General features: G+C 41.1%; 1 protein-coding gene across 2 annotated transcripts in view; it reads left to right on the top strand.

Moving 5' to 3' along the window:
* RTP4 (receptor transporter protein 4) overlaps positions 1-21,719 on the top strand; it is an 80,045-nt gene extending 58,326 nt beyond the window's left edge. The window contains exons 5-7 of one of the 2 annotated variants that reach the window (XM_077990724.1): positions 15,463-15,551; positions 18,425-18,754; positions 20,923-21,719. In XM_077990724.1, coding sequence (XP_077846850.1) covers positions 18,600-18,754; positions 20,923-21,508 — 741 coding nt within the window. In that variant the 5' untranslated portion in view covers positions 15,463-15,551; positions 18,425-18,599 and the 3' untranslated portion in view covers positions 21,509-21,719. 2 annotated transcript variants of the gene reach the window in all.
* Positions 21,720-21,995: the final 276 nt, after the last annotated feature.

The raw sequence follows: 21,995 nt of genomic DNA, 5'->3' as shown, positions 1-21,995 counted from the left end.
AGTTCCTTATATATTCTGGCTATTAACCCCTTATCAGTTATACAGTTTGGAAATATTTCCCCCCATTCTAGAGTTGGTCTCTTTACTCTGTTGTTTCCTTTGCTGTGTGTAAGCTTTTTAGTTTGATGCAATTTCATTTGTCCACTTTTGCTTTTGTTGCCTGTGCTTTTAGAGTCATATCCAAAAAATCTTTGCTGAGGCCGATGACAAGCAGCTTTTTTCCTACTTTTTTCTAGAAGTTTTATAGTTTTAGGGCTGACATTTAAGTCTTTACTCCATTTTCAGTTGATTTTTATATATAGGATAAAATAAGGTTCCAAATTCATTTTTCTGCATGTGGATATTCAGTTTTCCCAACCCTGTTTATTGGAGAGACTGTTTCCCAATTGTGTGTGGAATCTAAAAGAGATGAATCCATAGAAGCAGAGCAGAGAATGGCGATTACTAGAGGCTGGGGCAGCAGGAGTAGGGTGGTAAACGGGAGATGTTGGTCAAAGGGTACAAAGTTTCAGTTAGATGGAAGGAATACATTCTGTACAAGATCAGTTGTACAGCCTAGTGACCACATTTAATAATAATGTACCATAGACTTGAAAATTGTGAAGTTCTCACCACAAAAAATAAGCATGTCAGGTGATGGATATGTTCATTAGCTTGATTTAATCACTCCACAATGTATATGTATATCAAAAAATCATATTGTGTCTCATAAAAGCATATAATAAAATAAATAGGCCAGGCGCGGTGGCTCACGCCTGTAATCCCAGCACTTTGGGAGGCCAAGGCGGGAGGTTCACGAGGTCAAGAGATCCCCATCCTGGCCAATATGGTGAAACACCATCTCTATTAAAAATAGAAAAAAATTAGCTGGGCATGGTAGTGTGTGCCTGCAGTCCCAGCTACTCAGGAGGCTGAGGCAGGAGGATCATTTGAACCTGGGAGGCAGAGGTTGCAGTGAGCCAAGATCACGCCACTGCACTGCAGCCTGGTGACAGAGCGAGACGCTGTCTCAAAACAACAACAACAAACATAAATAAATAAATAAACACACATGTAAAAACATTTCAAAAATAAAGTAAATTTTGAGGACAGGAGAAAAAATGGAAAAAGAGAATATTTTCTATTTGATTTAAAACATCAAGACCATATTCATCATAAACTTATATGCACTTTAAACAATGTATTGCAAGACATAGAAAGCATAATTCTTAGATATAAGAATAAAATTTGATACACTAGAATTAAAGAATTTTTATTCATCCCAATTTTTCTGTACAAGAGAGTTTTTAAACACCTTGTCTCTAAATTTAATTGACCAAATAGACCAAAAATAGAATATTAATGAGTTTAGTCACATAATTAATAGGATGAATTTACTAGATAATTTAGTATGTGGTACCTTATAAAGGGTATCTATTATACGCCCATAGAAGCAGGAAAAAAAATGTGTACTACATTCTAGGACTATCACACAATCAAGCTAGATCCACATAAATGCAAGATCAAAACTGTGGGCTACTGAAAAATTTAAAAACAAAAATGAAACAAACAAAATCTCATAATTTCTTTAAAAAATTATAAATCAAGTCAAAACTATATTCTGAGATCTAAAAATCAACAAAAATAAGAATAGCATATACCAAAATTATGGGCTGGTGCTAAGCATAAGGACCATTCATACATTTAAATTCAAAAGGCCAAAAATAACAACCAAGCCTTCAATTCAATACAGAAAAGTTAACAAAATAAGCCATATAGATGTATATATAAAATTATACAATTAATGAAATAAAAGCATAAAATAATGACTCTGAATGCTAAAAATAAAAAATACAATTAATGGATAAAAGGGCCGATTCTTCAAAAACATAAATAAAATATGCAGGTCCATCCCGGTGCAGTGGCTCATGTCTGTAATCCCAGCACTTTGGGAGGCCGAGGTAGGCAGATCACCTGAGGTCAGGAGTTCCAGACCAGTCTGGCCAACGTGGTGAAACCCTATCTCTACTAAAAATACAAAAATTAGCAGGGCGTGGTGGTGCACACATGTAATCTCAGCTATTTGGGAGGCTGAGGCAGGAGAATTGCTTGAGCCTGAGAGAAGGAGGTTGCAGTGAGCTGAGATCATGCCACTGCACCCTAGCCTGGCTGACAGAGCAAGACTGTGTCTTTAAAAAAAAAAAAAAAATGCAAGTCCTTTGGAATTTGGGCCTTGAATGAAGGGAGAAACTAAAAATATAAAGCATTAGAAATGAGAAAAGTATAACTAGATGAAAATCTAAACAAAATACAGAATTCTTTAGGAAATTTAGAAAGCCAAAACTGACTCCAGACAAAGCTCCCCACCCTTCCCCACCCTGTGTATGTGGGTATAGGGGTGGCAGTGGGAGAGGCTATAGTTCTCCAGAACCTTCCAGTTGCCTGGAGAGTTCTGCTAGGAGGATCCCACTTTTCCCGCAGAGCTCATGTCCTTCAGGCCATCTTTGCAGGTAATAAAGGGTGTACGGTATTTTAATTTCCCCCAGGTCAGTGTCTATCTTTCAATGTGTTTTAAATAAAGGTGGAAGGAGGTATGAGTTATTTACTTTCCAACAAGTTCCAAGAATGCAAACAATATGAAAGTTCACCTACATCTTTTTATGTCGATAGGTCTGACACTCAGACCTGATGAGAGCGCAAAAAATAAAAATACAGAAAATTCTAATTTACAAGTGGTATATTAAATCACACCAAAGAGACTTAAATAAAAAAGGGAGCTGATTTGTTCATATTACTAAAAAATATGGCAGAATGTTCTTCAGCATGCTGGAAACAAGTACTTAAAGCCTCCCTTTGTACTGGTTTCATTCGCAAGCACATTTTCACCTGGCTGTGGCAAGCGGTCTACCAGTAGGCACAAGCTGACATTCTATTAGCTTGGCACTCCAGCAGAAGGAGAGCATCTCTCTGTTGGCAACTCCAGCACAAGTCCCCAGAGTGGCATCTCATTGGTCCGGCTTAGTTCCCATGCCATTACTAAATCATTCACTGTGGCCAAGAAATCTGGTGCTCTAATTGGCCAGGAGTGAATTATTATGTGTTCACTCCTAGGTTGTGGCTCAGTATTAGGAAGTCTATGAATATAAATGAGAATATTAATTATTTAAAAAGAAAAATCATGTGGGGAAAGGCATTAGATTTGATTTAGCACTCATTTCTGGTTAGTTCATTCATTCCTTCAACATACATTTCTTAAGGACCAATTCTGTATGGTTTTCTGGTTTTGGTATGGAAGTGAACAAAAACAAGCCAAACTCCCAGCTTTGTGGAGGTTACATATTAGGATTTAACACTGTATGCAGAATAGCAAGGAAGTTTAAATATGGTTAAAAAAAGTTAGATGCTAAAAGCAAAATGTATGTTAAATATTGCAGCACTAAAGACATTCCCATCCTAGAGTATTTATTTTAATTATCTTTTAGGGCACAATTTTAATAAGGTTTCTGGGAAGCGCAGATATATATACTGAGATTCACCTTGTTAAGGATCCTTTTTTTTTCCCTTTTGCAAGTGAAAATAACTTGATAGATTTTTCAGACTCGAATATTTTTCCTTTAAACTCTGCAAAAGTTGCTTCGTATTTTCTGGAATTTAATATTAATGAGAAATGATCTGAAGCAAATCTAATTTTTGTTGCTTTGTAGGAAAGCCATTTCCTCCCATCCCTGCCTAGGTGCACCTCACCCAACCAATCTAAAAAACTAAAAAAAAACTTACCAGAGTATGTGTACGTAGAAAGCTCTATTGATTAATTTTGATTGCTTCTTATGAAATCCTTTCAAACACATTTTTTTCCGACTCAAAAAAAATTCTTTTTTCTTCTTTAATTGTTTCTTCTTAATTTGCACTTTTCCCCTACTGTATTTTATGTATACCTAAATGGGATCTTCTGCATTTGTTCTTTACATCTTTGTTTTTCAGTGGTTCACCACTTTCTCTCTTTTCTTCGATTTTGGGAGATGTTTTTGAACTTGTGCCCTCCTTCCTTGTTTTTCCATGATATCTAATGCCCCTTTGCTGTTTGAATTTTGTTGGTGATATTCTTTGTTTGCAGTCTTTAAAACTGCATGATATCATTTTAAAAGAAATATTTATTTAATTAAAGATTCTCAGAATCCAAATGAAATGTTCTCTCTATTCCCTAGTAATTTTATTTAATGTGAAGTTCTCTGATTTCAGAAGGCTGTCCTTCCCAGTATTGGATGTTGAGCCTGAATTACTCAAGAACTGTTTGTGGACCTTTTAAATGGTTAGGTCTAGACAAGGAGGGACTGAATAGGTTTGGATATACAGCAGTTTTTCTTTGCCTGTCTGCATTCCTGAAGCCTGACAAGGGTAGGCAGAAGGCTCGAGAAAATGATGATCAGGGTCTTGGGATTCTCTGCTCAGGTTTCTTTCCTCTCCCCTGTTTTCATGTGATCTGAGAGCTAGCTGGGGCAGTGGCCTCGTTTGCTGACCCACAGGGTTCCATGCCCCCCAGCTCACATGTCCTTGGGTGTGCTCCAGTGTGCTGGTACTCCCTTCGTGGTGCGTGGACCAGGAAACCTAATCCAAACAAGTCTAGGCAATAAAGGGAATGAGCACTCAGTTCACTGAGATCAGCTGAACGCTACAGGATTTTTTCCTCATAGCCTAATGAGGTTGTCAAGGACCACGTTTCTTTTAATCTTTGTTCTCTGCCTCCCAGATGTCTTCAGCCCAAGCCAGACCTTCCTTAAGGAGACAAAGTAGATGCAGTAGTTCCCACAGTTCATGTCTGCACAGCACATGACCCAGTAGGAGATGGGACTGACTGGGTCAGACTGCAGTATCTGAACTCCTTTTTATTGAAGGAGCATGAGATCTCACTAATTGGCTTACACTCATATTGGCACTGCTGCTGCCTCTAGGGCTGGGATGGGGTTAATCCACTATTTCCTGTTCCACCACGCAGCTGCTACCCAGGTGAAAGAGTTAAATGGCTAAGGGATAGTAATCCATAGTATATTCAGGTTTTTAATGCCTCTTCTAAGTGAGTTCTCAGAATTAGCCAAGTTGCGGAAGTGGTAGAGACACACAGGATAGATTTATTTACTTTTGTGAATCTACTATATTAATCATGTAGTTTATTTAAATAGTGTGATTCAGTTTTGAGAGTAAAGTTGGGAAAACCTCTTACCTGTTATTTTTATTTTACTTTGATACTCTGTTAAGTCGAACTCAATGAGTGGGGAGCAGGGAGGCTAATGGCCATTTATAGAATGACATTATACTTTAATATTAAAATAGGAATATTTAGATTTGCTTATTTATGTAAGAATTCTTTTTTAGCATGTACTACTTGCCAGGTACAGATGACCCTTGAACAATGTGGAGCTTAGGGGCACCAACCCGCCCCCACCACACAGTTAAACATCTGTGTATGACTTTTGACTCCCCCAAAACTTAACTCCTAATAGCACATTGTTGGCGGGAGGCATTACTGATAACATAACCAGCCTACTAACATGTATTTTGTATTATATATATTATTGATTATGTTTTTACAATAAAGTAAGCTAGTTAAAAGAAAATGTTTCTGAGAAAATTATAAGGAAGAGAAAATATATTTACTGTGCATTAAGTGGAAGTGGATCATCATAAAGGTCTGCATCCTTGTCATCTTCACATTGCGTGGGCTGAGGGGGAGAAGTTGGTCTTGCTGTCTCGGGGTGGCAGAGGTGAAGAAAACTCATGTACAAGTGGACCCACTCACTTTAAATCTGCGTTGTTCAAGGGTCAACTGTGTTTCATTACCGAGCATGAGAGTGCAATGTGTACCAGCCAGAGAAATATTCCTGCTCTCAAAGAGTTTAAGTCATGGGAGAGATCACAGTGAAGTCAATAGGTTTGTCGTGAGAAGTTGTTATACAAGATGCCCCAGCTGCTATGGAAGCATATAGAGCAGGCACCAACTCTAGGCCTGGGGAAGCAGGAAAAGCTTATTTATTAGAGGAGAATACTGAGTAATACTTCAAGGGAAGGTTGGCATGGGCCAGGTAAAGAGATGCTGAAGGAGCCTCCAGACAAGAAGAGCTCATGTGGGAAGGCCCAGCAATGAGAGACGCAGTAGGGCAAGGTTCTAGAATTAAACCATCTGGTTTGGAATCCTGGCTCTTCCACTTACCAGCTGTGTGATCGTGCACAAGCTATTTTGACAGGGATTTTAAAAATGGCAGCTATCCCGTGAAGTTGTCATGAAGATTGAGCAAGTTTGTAAAACATTTCAAACAGGGCTTTGTTTGTTACATAAAAAATACAATTAAACCTACATATAAAACAAAACAAATCTTTCCACACTGCCTCAGTCAACGAGTAAGAAAGAATCTACTCTTTAGTGTTTCCCGTTGGAGGCGGCCATGTTTACTCTCTGACGTCCGCAACAGTGGATCCAGCTGCCTAAATGAGCCTGTCTGCTTGCCCCTGACCTGCCTGCTTCCAGCTGGCTTAAGAGATATGCTTACACACAAGCTCAGAAAAGAACCACGAACATTGAGAGACAGCAGCTCAGTCAGCGAGTCCGTGGGAAGAGGGCCAACATGGAATCCAGGAGAAGTGGTCATGTGTACATCTAAGATAAAAGCCAGGCAAGGCAGCTATCAGTGATTTGGGCAGGTGGTAATGGAGACTGACAGGAAGTTCTTGTTGCCACTTCCATATCTTGTGAAAAGGCAAGACTCCATCTCTGGGAAGCCTGACTAGCACCAAGCCAGGCCTGCATCCAAGGAAATCACATTACAAGGAAGGTTATCAAAGGACTAACTCACTCTTTCTTTCTTTCTTTCTTTCTTTCTTTCTTTCTTTCTTTCTTTCTTTCTTTCTTTCTTTCTTTCTTTCTTTCTTTTCTTCCTTTTTCTCTCTCTCTCTTTTTCTCCTTCCTACAAAAATTTTATTTAAATGCTTAACTTGTGCCAATGTGTCAGGTACTGGATGTATTAATAGTAATATATAGTTTCTCCCTTCAAAATGTTTAGACTAGTGAGAAAGACAGATATCAGATGATGTGATGCTTTGATGAAAATATGCACAGGGCACTATAGTAACAACCCAAAAGTTCTGACCTTACCAAGCACAACTGCAAGGACAAAAAGAGAAGTGAGAAACGGAGGCGGATAGAGAAAGAGGATTAAGAAAGTCTTCATTCAGAGAAACTCAATTATTAATACTAGATCACAGCAAGATGGCTTCTAAATTGGCCTGTTGAAGCCACTCGTAATACACCTGTGCTTCTAGAACTTAGGGTAGAGACTGTGGGTTGGCAGTGTACAAGGACAGTCATATAACAAATATAAGAGCAGTGTTTGAATGAAAGGGAAAAAATGCAGCATCCATAAAATAAGAACAAACCTCCAAAATCATTGTAGAGACTACAATGATGTACAAAGTATATCATTGTAGAGAATACTATTCAACAATAAAAAGTAATGAAGTAATGACGTATGTTACGACATGGCTAAACCTTGAAAACATTATGCCAAGTGAAAGAAGCCAACCACAAAAGACCATGTATTACATGACTCCATTTATATGAAATGTCCATAAGAGGCAAACCTACACAGACAGAAAGTAGACTGGTGATTGCCTGTGGTTGGGGGAATTTGAGAAAAGTTGAGTGACTGCTAATGGGTATAATATTTCTTTTTGGTTAACAAAATGTTCTTAAATTGATTGTGGTGATGGTTGTCCCCCTTTGTGATTATACTACAAACCATTGAATTGTAAACTTTAAATGAATGGATAGTATGCTATGTGAATTATATCTCAATAAAGTTATTACAACATTTTTTAAAATAATAAAAATGGTTCCTTAGCAGGGTAGAGGAAAGTTGAGTATGGCTAGAACTTCAAACATACAGGGTGTAGGATGTAGTGATAAATTAGTTTAACGTGGTAGATCTCAACCAGGGTGAATTTTGCCCTCCACAGAACATTTGGCAATGTCTGGAGACATTTTTAATGATCACAATTTGCATGATGGTGTTACTGACTTCTAGTGGGTAGAGGCCATGGATGCTGTTAAACATCCTATAATGCATGGGACGACCTCCCCAACAAAGAATTACTCAGCCCAAAATGTCAGGAGTGCCAAAGTTGAAAAACCTTGGTCTGAAGAGGTAAGAGGCCAGGCCATGAAGAGTTCTGGGGTAAAGTTGAGAAGTTTGGCCTTCCTCTAAAGAAGCAACAGTGGTATTAATTGAGGGACTGACATGATGAAATTGCCACTGAATACCCAAAATGTCACTTTGTGTACAGCTTAGAAAACAGATTAGAGAGTCAGGGAGGACAGAGATAATGGTGACCTAAGTAGGGTGGTAGCAGAGGGAATGGAAAGATTTAAAAGATATTAATTCCCTAAGAAGAATTCTCAGGATGTGGTGACTTGTTTGATTCAGTGTTCAGAAAAAGGAGAAAGAGGAGCAGCTTGGGATCCAGGCTACTGGCTGTGCTAGTAGGTGATGGCAGTGAGGCCCTTGGCTGACACAGCAGACAAAGGTGAAGGAGCTGGCTTGGGGGAGAAAATGACAAATTGAATTTTGTCATTTTAAAAATCAAAGTGGAGACTCTTAAGGAGTAACTGAGGATAAGATCAGGAAACTGGAGAGATTGGGGCCATGTACTGGGCATCAGGATATATAACGCAATTGTACATGGGAATGCGTGCCACTGCCTAAGAGGAGTGTGGCATGAGATAAAAAGGCAGAACTCGGAGGAACACTAACAGGCATAGAAGAAAGAATCTAAAGGCTATTTAGAATGTGGCAGGCAACTTGAGGAAATAAACAAAACCAAACAAAACCAGGACTGTGCAGTATGATAGAAGTCAAAGAAAGATGATTTCAAAGAGGCCACAGTATACAATTTATAGTATACACTAGGAAGATGGAGAATCACCCAATGGACTTAGCAACAAGGAGTTTGAAGGCAACTGTGATGAGATGGGCTTTAGTGGTGCATTGGGGACAGAAGTCAGATGGGGTGTGTTAAGAAATAGCTGGAAGGGAGGGAAGCAGAGTGGTGAGTGTAGGCAGTTCACTTGAGAATGTGGTTGTGACAGGGAGATCAATGATAGCGGGAAGGGCATTCAGGGATCAAGGCTGGGGGTATTTGAGACAAGAAAGACTTACTTTGACATGTTTAAGCACTGAGTAAAAGGGGCCAACAACAAAAAATTAGATACACAGAGCAGGGGAAATTAAAAAGTCAAGATTTTGGGAAAGCACTGAAGTCATCGTTCAACATAGATTGAAGGACGCTTCTACTATCAAAGTAGGAGCAAAGGATAAAAACATGGCTACAGAACACAGAGAGTTTATAGGTTTGGTGGCATAAACTTTAGGAAATTCTCATTTGAAGATTTCAGCTTTCTCTGTGAAGGAGGTAAGGTCATTTCCTGAGAGTAAGCCAGTGAAACAGCAGAGTTGAAATTTTGTGGGTAGTGGACACAGTTTGAAACAGCTGTAGTAAAGTGGGAGAAAAGAAAGCAGAGAGATTTATGGACCATATGGAAGGCTCTACTGAGATAGGGGAACATAAATGTGTAATGGCATGAGTGTGTGTGTGTGTGTGTGTGTGTGTGTGTGTGTTTTCCTAACAACACTCAGCAGATTCGAATAAAGTGGGGAGTAGATTAATCCTAGGTTGAGATTCTTACAAGTAATATGGGACAATTCCTAGTGTTGAACTACATTTTTTTAAACTAGAGAGAGAAGGAGGTAAAGGCAGCAGAGCACTAATGGATGGAGGGGTCAGGGATTTGCAAGGTCTAACACTGGGCTTGGTGGAAGTAGCTGAATTGGAGAGCTGGATGTGGTTAGACAGATAGATAGCCTGCAATATGACAAGGTCTAGTATGTGGCCGTGAAACTGGCTGACTTACATAAATGGAGGTAAAGGGTATCGAAAATGAATGGGGTCAGGAGTATAGGATGGATTTTCTTCATCAAACCTGACGTGTCTTGGCAGAATAAATGTATATCATGCCTCTTTGGTTAAGTGCAGATTCTAAGTAATGTCTTGTTTTGTTTCAATTCTCAATTGGATTTTATCCATACTGCTAGACTCAATAGTACTTGTTATATTTCAAATCTGTCTATTACTTGCACTTAAGGAAATTACAGAGAAGAATGAAAACATTTCAGAAGGCTGCAAATGAATATAGATCATTTCTATGTGTGCTTATTGATGTGAAGGTTAGAGGAAGCTATGGAGAAGTAGTAGCCTAGATTTTACCATCTTTTTGTAAAGAAATGCTCACTTAACATACTTATACCAAGAGTTTGACTGCCACCAGACCAAGCAGAGTCATGCCAGTTTCTTCCATATTTTAGTTTTGATTTCAGGGAAAGAAGGAGAGACACTCAAAGATTTTCATACATCTAAGACTGGAAGAGGCCTTAGAGCCATCTTCTCCAGTTGACATTTGGTGCTGAACTATTCAATATCCTCGCCATGTGGCCACTCCACTCAGTCACGGCAACCCAGTCCTGGCAGAGCTTGGATTTGAATCCAAGTGTTTAATTCTTAACCTGGTCTTCTTTATGCTATTTCAAAATTCCTGGGCTACCACTAGGGAGAGGGAGCTGGAGAGAGCAGCGAGTGGGGTAACCCACATAGTTTCCCACAACTTGGAATGATGGTTGTGTGTATTCATGCTGATACAGCTGCTCTCCTTGAGGCTCCTGTCTCCTGCATGTAGTTCAGCGTCTTAGAGCCATTGGGGATAAAATTGCTTCCTCTTGCCCATGGAACGTCTTTACTTGATATTGTCAAGTAGCCAAGATTCTAGTGCAACTTCCCTTCCTCAAGGCGACCAGTCCCATCTACCCTATCACCCTTCCATCTTCCAGCTTCACCTCAAGTCTCTGCATTCTCTGAGGGAAAGTAAGCTCTACCAGGAGGCAGGCCTTTGGCCTTCAGGAGGACTATGCTCAAGTTCATCACTCCGCTACACACTTGGGACAGCCTGGCGCTGTCAACATCACCAACTTGAGATCTAGGAAGACTCTTTGCATTTCCTAATGGAGAGCCAGAGCCCTGATCCATCCATACAATGACAGAACTGGAACCAAACTTGGAGGCTACCTGGTCCAGTGCTTTATTATGCAGAAAGGGAGGTGAAGCAGCTCATCCAGATCATGGCTATCGACTAATGGCACAGCTTGGATTCAAATCCAGGTCCTCTTATCTCTAATCCGGTTCTCTTTATGTTTATCAGATTCCCTGGGACAATATTGCATTTTGTATTCCCTATGTATTTGTGCCAGAATAATTTTTCAGCTCAGTTTCCCATATTTATACTATGAATATTCATCTTCCAAATCTCAGGAGCTTAGCATTAACAAAAAATGGATTCAAAAATTAATCCATTATTGGATGACATGGATTATAGCAAATACAAAGTAGGAGAAAACACACACAGAAAAGTAAAACCTCAGAGTATTTACAGCCGTATGACATCCATTAGGCTGTGACCAAACTGGGTAAGACAGAGCATTATAAATCCTGGGGCTGTAAGGGAAGCACAAGGAGAGAAAAGTTATGATAGTGGCTGCTGCCCTGAGCAACATTCATCATCTGTGATCTCCCAGCCTCGCGTCTTCAGAGCCCGTCCTGTGCACAGTGGGTTTTGTTGTGAAGCAGTAGGCTGCACTGACACTGATCCCTCTCTACATTCTTGATGTATGTGACTGAGACCCTAAAACTGAAGCTCACAGGCCTGTATCTGGATTTTTAAACATGAAAATGAAAAAGAAAAACTCTATCTGAAGGGCTGGCAGAGAAAGAGGGAATCGACCTCTTTGCCCCAACAACAATGAAAAACCTAATCCGCGATCCCGTGGCTGCGAACCAAAGAGTGCCCCACAGAGAGGTACACAAAACAGGCTGTGAAAATGACCCCTCAGGAGGAACTCAGGAGAAATCAATAACTTCAGTGGAAGACTTTAGGTCAAATTCTGAAACTATCACAGTGTGAATCCTGTGAACTGTCCTGGGGGGAAGGAGTCTGAATCTTTGCAAAACATCTGCGTCGAGGTGAAAATCAGGAGTCCTTTAATGCACTCATCAAACCACTCCTGGGTGGGCTTTTTTGTTTCCTTCTCATTTCCTGGGCTCTGGGCTGCTCTTTGCACAGTCGTAAAATTCTCACTGCCATCAAGAGGGGCTACAGGGGTCTCACTGAAGCCTGCGCTGCATTCTCATGTGCAGACTGAGTCCGCAGAGGTAAAAAGTCAAGTTACTACATATTGGCATTATCATCGGCAGACTGCGGCCTCGCCTCAGCTTTGCATTGTAATAGCCCCAAATGATCTGTCTCTGTTTCTCAGAGCTCTCCTCCCTTGCTTTCGACGTCCTCTGCCGTTAATTAAATTCATACATTATGACTGTGGCTGTCTCCTGGACTCCATCCATCAGACAGCAAGCTGCTTTCCAGTGCCAAGTCAACTCAGTCATAATAAATAGACTCAGAGGCTGACCCTGCCTTCCAGATTTTCACTATGGAAGAAAGCACACAAGTGGCAGTTAAAGCACCTTGTTTCACATCGTACCTCTGCTACTTATAAAGTGAGATCTTGGCAAGTAACTCAAACTTCCCAAGCTTCATATTTTCTATTTATAGTGATTTTTATCCAGGAGTATTTAAGTATCATTATTGGAGCTTTTAAATAATACAAGTCCCACCCCATACCTGTGGAATCAATTTCCAGAGGTGGACCTGGATATCTATATTTTACAAAGCTCCATCAGATGCGTCCATTCTGAAACATTTCTTGATAAAGGACATAAACCATTGGGTTATTGTAGGAACCATATAGATATGGGTATAAAGGTGCGTTCGAGGAGATATAGTGCCCCAAATCTTAGTTATTCATTTTATCTTTTGCTTTTCTTCTCCCGGACACACAGACACAGACGCTTTCTAGGTTCTTGTTCTAAATATCTCTTTCCTTTCCATATGTGAGCACTTATGTTTCTCATTCATTAAATAATGAGTTCAAATGTTGTATTCCATTTAAGTCCTATTACCTTATGCCTCTTCATCGTCTTTCTTTTTTGAAATAATTCTTTTTTTTATTACAGTCCGTATCTATGTCATATAGTATATATATCATTAAATCTAATGGAATGAGTATTATTTCCATTTTACAGCCGAGGACCTTAAGGTTAACAGAGATTAAGTAACTCAGTAAGTATTGGAAGTGGAATTGATAACCTTGTCTTATAATTTTAAGTTCATTGCTTTTTCCATTGACAACTCTGGGAATAGTATCCAAGTTTTTACTTATAACTTAGGTGTTAACTATTACAAAGCCAGCAAGTAATAAAGTGAACTTAGGGAACCTTTAAAATCTCTTCCACGGCTTGGTGGTTTAATTATTGTTGTAATATGTTTAGAAATTTTGATGGTTGATTGAATTCTTTATTTCTCTCTCAGATATTATTAGCTGAGTAGAGAATTAGTCTGAACTGTGTGGGACTTGGTACGTCTGCTAGAAAAAAGCACGCGGGCAGCCCTGCCTCCTAGAGCTTGTGCCAGACTCTCTTTTCCTGACCCTGGAAGCATGGAGAATTGTGTCCTCATTGCCATGCAGAAAGGAAGTCACACACGAAACAAGTGGGGGCAGTTCCTATTGCTCGCATTTCCCTTCTCTCAGGTTGATTAGGCATTGGGAAACTCAAGTGTGTTACTCTGGTGAAATAGTTTCCCTTGAGGGCAGACTGTTAGGGAGAACAGATATTTCTGAGTGTTAACAAAAATGGTTATTTTTCTCCTCACATGATGAAAGCATAAGAAGATTTTTCTCTATCTTCATAGTGCCTGGTGGGGCTCCTGGAGGTAAAACTCATGAAAGGTGAGGGTTCTCCTAAAACCGAGCCCCTGCCCCCCAGTTATTTAATTCTCAAGCTTGTTGTCACTGAGCTTTCAGCAATTGCCAATTTCAGTTTAAAGTGTTCTTACCCTACCAGTACTAGTTCTGGCTGTGAACTTCCGTTCCTGGACTTTGACTCTGATAAGCTGTGACTCCCTGTATCTGCCCATCTATCGCTCCAGTTTTCAGGGTAGCGGTTTGCCCTGTGACTTCAGTTCTCTGATGGACTTAAGAAGAATTGTTGATTTTCAGTTTGTTCAGCTTTTCTCTTGTTATGAGGATGGGGGTGATGACTTCCAAGCTTCTTACAAGTCAGACTGGAAGCGGCCTTTTTTACACACGGAAGAAGAAGAAGAAAAAGAAAATAAGTTGCTCTCTGTCTTGGTTGAAATTATTTTAAAAGTAGAGCCTGAGGCAAGAACTTGTTGCTAGTAGTTAATCTGAAAAGTGATCCTTGAGGGCAGGAGTGAGAGATGGGTAAAGTGAATCAGGGACAGGAGAAAAGTTCATTTACAGAGTACAGCTTTGGCCTGCTAGTTTCCTGACATTGGCCTGGTATGGGGGTGATTAAAAACTCTGCATATGTAGGGTACCTATGTTCACCACAGCCTTGGAACAGAGCAGAAAAAGGCCTGAGGCCAAGCAGATTTTCACAGAAGCTGTGAAAAAAAAACGGCCCCTTTGGAAACTTGTAAGTTTTTATTTTAGTTCTTTTGATTTTATACATTTCTTCTTGCTATTTCTCAGACTTTATCTTTAATTTAATCTTTGCTCTCCTGAATGGTGTTCTTAGCAGGCTTAGCCCCTAGGCCTGAGCAGCAGTTGGCTTTGGGTGTCACACTTCATTTTACTTCTTGTTTCGCCTTTTACAGAGCAGCTGGCCACCAAGACAGAGGTTGGACAAGTATCCTGGGGGAAGAGCCCGCCTTGCCAGCCAAGTTCCATAGACTTTCATCTCCTCTTTCAGTCTGATATCCACCAATTCTTATCACTCTTGTCTAGCCTCCTTTCTTCCCAAGCCTAAAATGTTCCCAAGAAGAACATATTTCTATGCGTTAAGTTTTGTGCTAGCCCTATTTGCGATGGGTCATGTGATATTCCAAAAACGGGTGCATGCCTAAGGTTACAAAAACTGAACTTAAGCCTTGATTAACCCAAATCTATCTTGACTTCAGTTTCTGTAATTTGTTGGACCATTGCAGAAATGGCAAAAATGTTTCATATACTAGTCAGTTTCTTGGGACTGCCTAGAACGCTGTGATGAGGGAAATTCTTAAGTTACATCCAGACCCTGAGGGAAAGGTGAAAAGATTGATTGGCAATGTCTGTCTTAGACAAGAAAAGGGGAGAGACATTGCTTGCCATCCCAGGATTAGAAGATCTTGTAGATTCATTTCAGCTCTGCACTGTTAAGAATCTAATTTTTGCTATGACCCCCTTTTTCAGAATTCATCAGTTTTTTTTTGTTGTTGTTGTTTGTTTGTTTGTTTTTCCCCTTTGGGGATCTTTTTTTTTTTTTTTTTTTTTTTCCCAGCTTTCTCTCAGCAGTTCTTTAACCAATCTGGGATAAGGCTTCAACAATTGAAAGCTCGAAGGTTGCAGCTATCACACTGCATTCCTTGGGTAAGTCATTTTCTTCACTGGGTCTCAGTGAAATTGGAGGGGCTGTCATAAGATATCTAAGGTCTCTTTCAATGACCAAGTCCCACAATTCTATTATTCTGGAGTTACAATGCCTTGGTGAAAACAAACAAACAAACAGCCCACCAACTGGCTTAAGTGCATTGTAGGGTTGCAGCAGGAAGTGTCTTGTCTTCTGTTCCTTCTCTTTCTTTTTCCGTTCCTTCTTGGTGATGAGGAAGGTATGTAGTGGGCTTCATCCAGCCCTCAACTCTCAAAGTGATATTGTAAAATACATATTTGATCATTGACTCCATTTCCTGGCATACAACTCTTAAAATCCTTAGAATCTCTGAAGACATCCTTTTGTATGCTAATGAAATGACAGGTGGCTGGCAGCTCCCAGGTCGCTTCAGGATGAGAGCTGGTCACCAGAAAGCTCCAGGCAGAATTAGTGTTGGGACTTTCAGTCCCATCCCCTAATCTCTAAGGCTGAAGGCTAAGTTGATCACCAATGGTCATAGTTTCATCAATCATTCCTGTGTAATGAGGTCTCCATAAAAGCTCCAAAAAGACAGGGTTCAGACATCTTCAGGATAGCCGAACACAAGGAGGCCCCTAGAGGACTGGGTGCCCAGGGTGGGCATGGAAGCTCTGTGCCCCTTTCCATACCTTTCCCTTTGCATCTCTTCCTCTGTATCCCCTTTAATGCTTTTATAATAAACTGGCACACATAAGTTAAGTGTTTTTCTGAGGTCCATGAGCCACTCCAGCCAATTAATCGAACTTAAGGAGGGAATCCTAATGTATAACCAGTTGGTCAGAAGTACAGGTAAAATAATGTGGAGTTTTCAACTGGCCCCAAGCCCCAGTCTGAAGTTGTAGGGGAACAGTCTTGTGGACTGGGTCCTCCACCCATGGGATCTCATGCTGGGTTGGGATAGATAATATTAGAATTGAAATGAATAAGAGGTCATCTCGTTGGTGTCCTCTGCAGAATTAAGTGACTGCTTGTTGGTGAGGAGACCCCCCACATATTAGGTTAGAAATCTTTTGTGTTGATTGTTATTGGGTGACAGAATAGAGAAAGCACTTTGAGTGTGTTTCTTCAACACACATTACCCTTAATCTTCCTGCTGACCCCCTAAGCAAAGGACCAGACTGACCTGAACGGTTGGGTATATCAAAGGGCACACACAAACGAGAGGCAGAAGGAAATCATGAGGGTGTGCAATGGACTGGTCAAGTGTCCTTTTGGGAAAAACAGAGCATTTGAGATGTCAGGGGTAAGGGGACTCTCTAAAGGTACACTCTGAAGATACAGAATAGAGTGGACTTGGGATCCTGAACCCAGAGGAAAGTGAAGAGAAAGGGTAGAGAAATGATTTATGCATAAGGGAAGCAAGAGAGCAGATCCCGGAGCCAGGCCCTGTATTGGCACTAATTTGCTGTGTGACCTTAGGCAGGAGATCTTATTCCTCTGGGTCTCAGTTTTCTTTTCTTTTCTTTTCTTTTTTTTTGAGACAGAGTTATGCTCTTGTCACTCAGGCTGGAGTGCAATGGCATGACCTCAGCTCACTGGAACCTCTGCCTCCTGGGTTCAAGCAATTCTCCTGCCTCAGCCTCCCAAGTAGCTGGGATTACAGGCATGAGCCACCATGCCTGGCTAATTTTGTATTTTTTTTTTTTTTTTAGTAGAGACGGGGTTTCATCATGTTGGTAAGGCTGGTCTCAAACTCCTGACCTCAAGTGATCCACCCGCCTCGGCTTCCTGAAGTGCTGAGATTACAGGCATGAGTCACCATGCCCAGCCTCAGTTTTCTCATGTATCAAAATTAAAGGGAAAAGGAATAAGTTGATTTCTAAGGGTTTTCCCAACTCTAATATCCTGTGGATCCAGTTCCGAGTTCCTAGAGCTTCCTGTATCATGTGTATAGACATAGGTATCCAGGAAGGGAAGGAAAGAGAGAGGGTGTTTCTGAGTCCCTGACAGGGCACATGGAAGCCTAGAAAACCCAGGAAGACTGAGGCTGATCCTGTCTCAGACATAGAAGCCATAGCGGGGCTTCTAAAGACCTAAGCATCGTGCTTGTCCTGTCTCCCCTGTTTGAATTTAAGCCCCAGGAGGACAAAGCTTACTCTCTGGAATCTCTGCATGTTAGACTTACAAGTGTCTTTAAAGGTCATCTGGTCTCAATCCCTCACCCCAAAATGGGAACTCTCTGTATCCTACCACTGAAAGACGGCCCCCATACCTGTGTGTATTTGCCCTTCCAGATAATTTACAGAGTAAAGGGCAGAGTTTGATAACCGCTTCCTGCAGCTGACCTCTTGCCTCAGGACCCAGGAAATCTCCCTTGGGTTCCTCTGACACTGGCTCCAGTGTGCCACCCTGGAACCTGAAATGCCATTCTCAGCTTCTCTTCAGGGAGTGAGGTGGGCGGAAACATGGCGGGTTTGGAGTCACACAGACCCGGGTTCAAGTCTCACTTCTACTGCTCATTAACTGAGGGTCTTTGGACAAAGTACCCCAGCTCTCTGTGCAGCTAACCTGCAAAATTCCAAGAATAATCCAACCTCGGGGGACTGGCGAGGGTTCATCAGGGGCATGAGATGAGCGTGAAACTCGTGCTCCCTTATTCTGCTCCTAACCGCCCTGTCTCCTCCACCTGGGTGTGAGCGTCTGTGGGGTAGGAACCGTTTCTGAGCCACAGGATTCTCTTTTATCCCAGTGCCAAAATAGTGCTTTGCCTATTATAAAAAATGAGAGAAATAAAATAAAAGCGAATTTATATGTGACCCCAGAATCTAGAACAGAGCTCTCTCTCTCAGCAAGGCCTATTAGCTAACAAAGTTCTGCTGCTCTCTGTCTTCAGAACAAAGACTTGTTCTGTGTCCCCAGACAGTCTAAAATGAAGGTTAAATAAAACAGTTCCTGTCTACACACGGAAACAAACAGAAACTGAACTGAACACCGAAACTGAAACTGTTTGTCTCTTCCTGAGAAAAGAGCAAACCTGAAAGGTGCTCTCTGAGCTTCAGAGAGAAAAAATGGTTGTAGATATCCGGACTTGGGAGCAGACATTTCAAGAACTAATCCAAGAGGCAAAACCCTGGGCCAAATGGACACTGAAGTTGGATGAAAACCTTCAGCTAGACTGCCTGGCTCAAGGGTGGAAGCAATACCAACAGAGAGCATTTGGCTGGTGAGTGTGGGTTTCCCAGGCCATAGCCCTTCTAAGAACAGGGGCTCAGGCTCAGCTTAGCATGATTTATTCCTCTGAGAGCTTGTTGAAGCAGTAAATGTCACCAGCGTCTCCATCCTATTGTGGTCATAGTACTCTTTAGGGTCTAAATGATAAGACGACTCCAAACCTCCATTTTGTTTAACTGCAGGAAGTTTCTTCTTTTACTAAGTTTCCCTCCATAAATACTTCTGGAAAACCCTGGAGAAGGCCCCCTGTTCCGTAAATCTGCCCTTCTATTTTCTCGCCACCTCATTTGTTCCAGAGTCTTTTGCAGTCTCCCCAGCAGTCCCGACCAGCTTCCCCCAGCTGTAGCAGCTCTCCAAGCCTTGGCCCTGCTCAGTACAAGCCTGGGACGGAGTCATTTTTTTTTTTTAAATATCCTAAGAATTGGCTAAGATCAAGCAATTACTCTGCACATTGCTTTACTGAAGGCCTGGGGATAACAGGAGAGAATGATGTTGCCAAAACTAAATCTAAAACCCAGTTCGTGGAGTAACGAAGCCATACTCCTCCCTTACTCAGCACTTCCCTCTTTAACCCCCGGCAAGCCTGCAGATTGCAGGAACCAGTTTCCTTGCCCATGTTAGGAGGGTGAGAATTGCTGACCTGGACAATCAAATTTATTTTTAAATGACACACAGGACCTTCAGTCTAGTTTTCATCTGACCTATTACTCAGCTTACCTGCCTGCCCCATCCTGCCTCAGGTATGGCCTTTTCCATTCCTTATGGACTATTAGCCATGCCATGCATTTTCAGACTTCCACACCATTGTTCATGGAGTTCTACTTGTTCAGCAGACCCTCCCCTCACCCCTCCCTGCCTATCCTCCAAGGCCCGCTCTAGTGCCTCCTCCTCCTAAAAGCATTCTCTGGTTCTCCTAGGCAGAGTAAGTATTCCTTCTTATACATTCCCATAGGATAATGGGATAAGATAAAATATATATGTGTATGTATACACAAATGATATATAATTATATATACATATATACTATGTATTTCAGAGTAATAAACTTATAAATAATGTATGTATTATCGTATATTGTATCAAATACAGTATATGCTTGTTTTTAGCTGCAGAATCTGTTGTTTAAATAAAGCCTCCCAAACCTCTCCAGAACAGTTCTCAAGTCACTTGTCAGAGCCCATATAGCAGTCATTTTGCCCTGCCTTCTAATCCAGGGAACTGTGTAAATGTTTCTTTCCACACCAACCAAAGCTTTTTGAGGGACTCATGATGTCTTACAACATTTTGGCACTGCTCCAAGCAGAAAGAAAGTATTTCTCCTGTTGGGATGAATTGATTTGATTGTCATTTTGAGATCGGAAAAGCAACCTACCAGTGTATTTTGGAAAATATCAATCAGCTTTTGAAAACCATTTTGTAGTTTACAAAGTGTTTTCACACACATCATCTCATTTGATGCTGCTAGTATAACCCTTGAATTTTTTTCTATGGATTCAAGCAATGAGGGCTATAGAAGGGAAGAACTTTGCCCAAGGTCTTCCTGATGTAAACTGTGGACTTGGATCTTCAACCTAGGTATGAGGGAGGCAGGCTCTTTCTCCAGGTGTGAGAGATTAGCTACACTACTCATCAGAGGCAACGTGTTACAGCAGGTAAACAAGATTAATTTCAGATGGCCTGGGATTAGCAACATGCCTCTAACATTTACCCTGTGTGTCCTTAAGCAGGTTGTGTATCCTTTTCATGACTCAGTTTCCTTATCTGGATATTGGGTTTAATAGTGTTTACTTCACAGATGAAATGAGATAAAATTGTAAAACACCATTTATAGTGTATGCCTCAAAATAGATACTTTACCAAAGCTTTCTATGACCAAAATTAGGAACAAGTTTCTCTGGAAGATGGCAGACATGATTTTCCCTCAGAGGCATCTGGAGATGTTTTACTACCAAAGAGGTAGACTTGGTATAACATATGGGTGGCTACTCAGTATTATCTGAAACTTAATCCTTCTTGTTCCTGTTTATCAATGACTGGGACAATTTAAATCACATGAATTTTTTCAAATGGAAAAGGGTCTTAGAGACAGGGGCTAGGACCATTTTCCCTCCGGTTAACAACCAGATGAAGGCATAATGGGCATCTTCCTTCTAACTGCAGGTTCCGGTGTTCTTCCTGCCAGCGAAGCTGGGCTTCCGCCCAGGTGCAGATTCTGTGCCACACGTCCTGGGAGCACTGGACATCTCAGGGCCAGGTGCGTATGAGGCTCTTTGGCCAAAGGTGCCAGAAGTGCTCCTGGTCCCAATATGAGATGCCTGAGTTCTCCTCGGATAGCACCATGAGGATTCTGAGCAACCTGGTGCAGCATATACTGAAGAAATACTATGGAAATGGCACGAGGAAGTCTCCAGAAATGCCAGTAATCCTGGAAGTGGCCCTGGAAGGATCCCATGACACAGCCAATTGTGAGGCATGCACTCTGGGCATCTGTGGACAGGGCTTAAAAAGCTACATGACAAAGCCATCCAAATCCCCACTCTCCCACCTAAAGACTGGGAATTCCTCACCTGGAATTGGTGCTGCATACATCCCAAACCAAGGCAAGAACCAGTCAGCTGAGACAAAAGAGGCTAAGGGGAGAGGGTATGAGAAATTAGGGCCCAGTCGAGACCCAGATCCATTGAACATCTGTGTCTTTGTTTTGCTGCTTGTATTTATTATAGTCAAATGCTTTACATCAGAATGATGAAAATAGGCTTGCCACCTTCTCTTGTTTTAATTCCATGGTAATCAATGAACTGGCTGCCATTTTAATATAACTGAGAATTCGCTTTGAGACCAAGCAGCATCAAGTTTGTAGAATAAACCCTGGTTTCCTAGTTATCCTCTGAAAACAGTGTAAAACATGACCAAACACATAATAAATTTAGTAATAAATATTGTCGAATTGCTGAAAAGTCTTCAATCATTCATTCACTAAGTCATTCAGTGATATCAACATAGCTCAGAAAGTGTGGGAGGCTGAATAATGGTCTCTCCCAACATATGCACATCTTAATCCCCAGAACCTATAAACATGTTACTTTACATGGCAGAATGGACTTTGCGGATGTAATTAAGGACCTTGAAATAGGTAGATTATTTCATATTGTCCAGGTGGATAAGAACCAGGATTTTTTAACAGGGAGGCAACAAGCTCAAAATCAGAAAAAGATCTGTCAATGGAACAAGCG

The sequence above is a fragment of the Macaca mulatta genome, chromosome 2, assembly GCF_049350105.2.
Source record: "Macaca mulatta isolate MMU2019108-1 chromosome 2, T2T-MMU8v2.0, whole genome shotgun sequence".
In the NCBI taxonomy this organism is placed as follows: Eukaryota; Metazoa; Chordata; class Mammalia; order Primates; family Cercopithecidae; genus Macaca; species Macaca mulatta.
The sequence above is the reverse complement of the archived record's forward strand: the minus strand, read 5'-3'. Positions and strand labels throughout refer to the sequence as shown.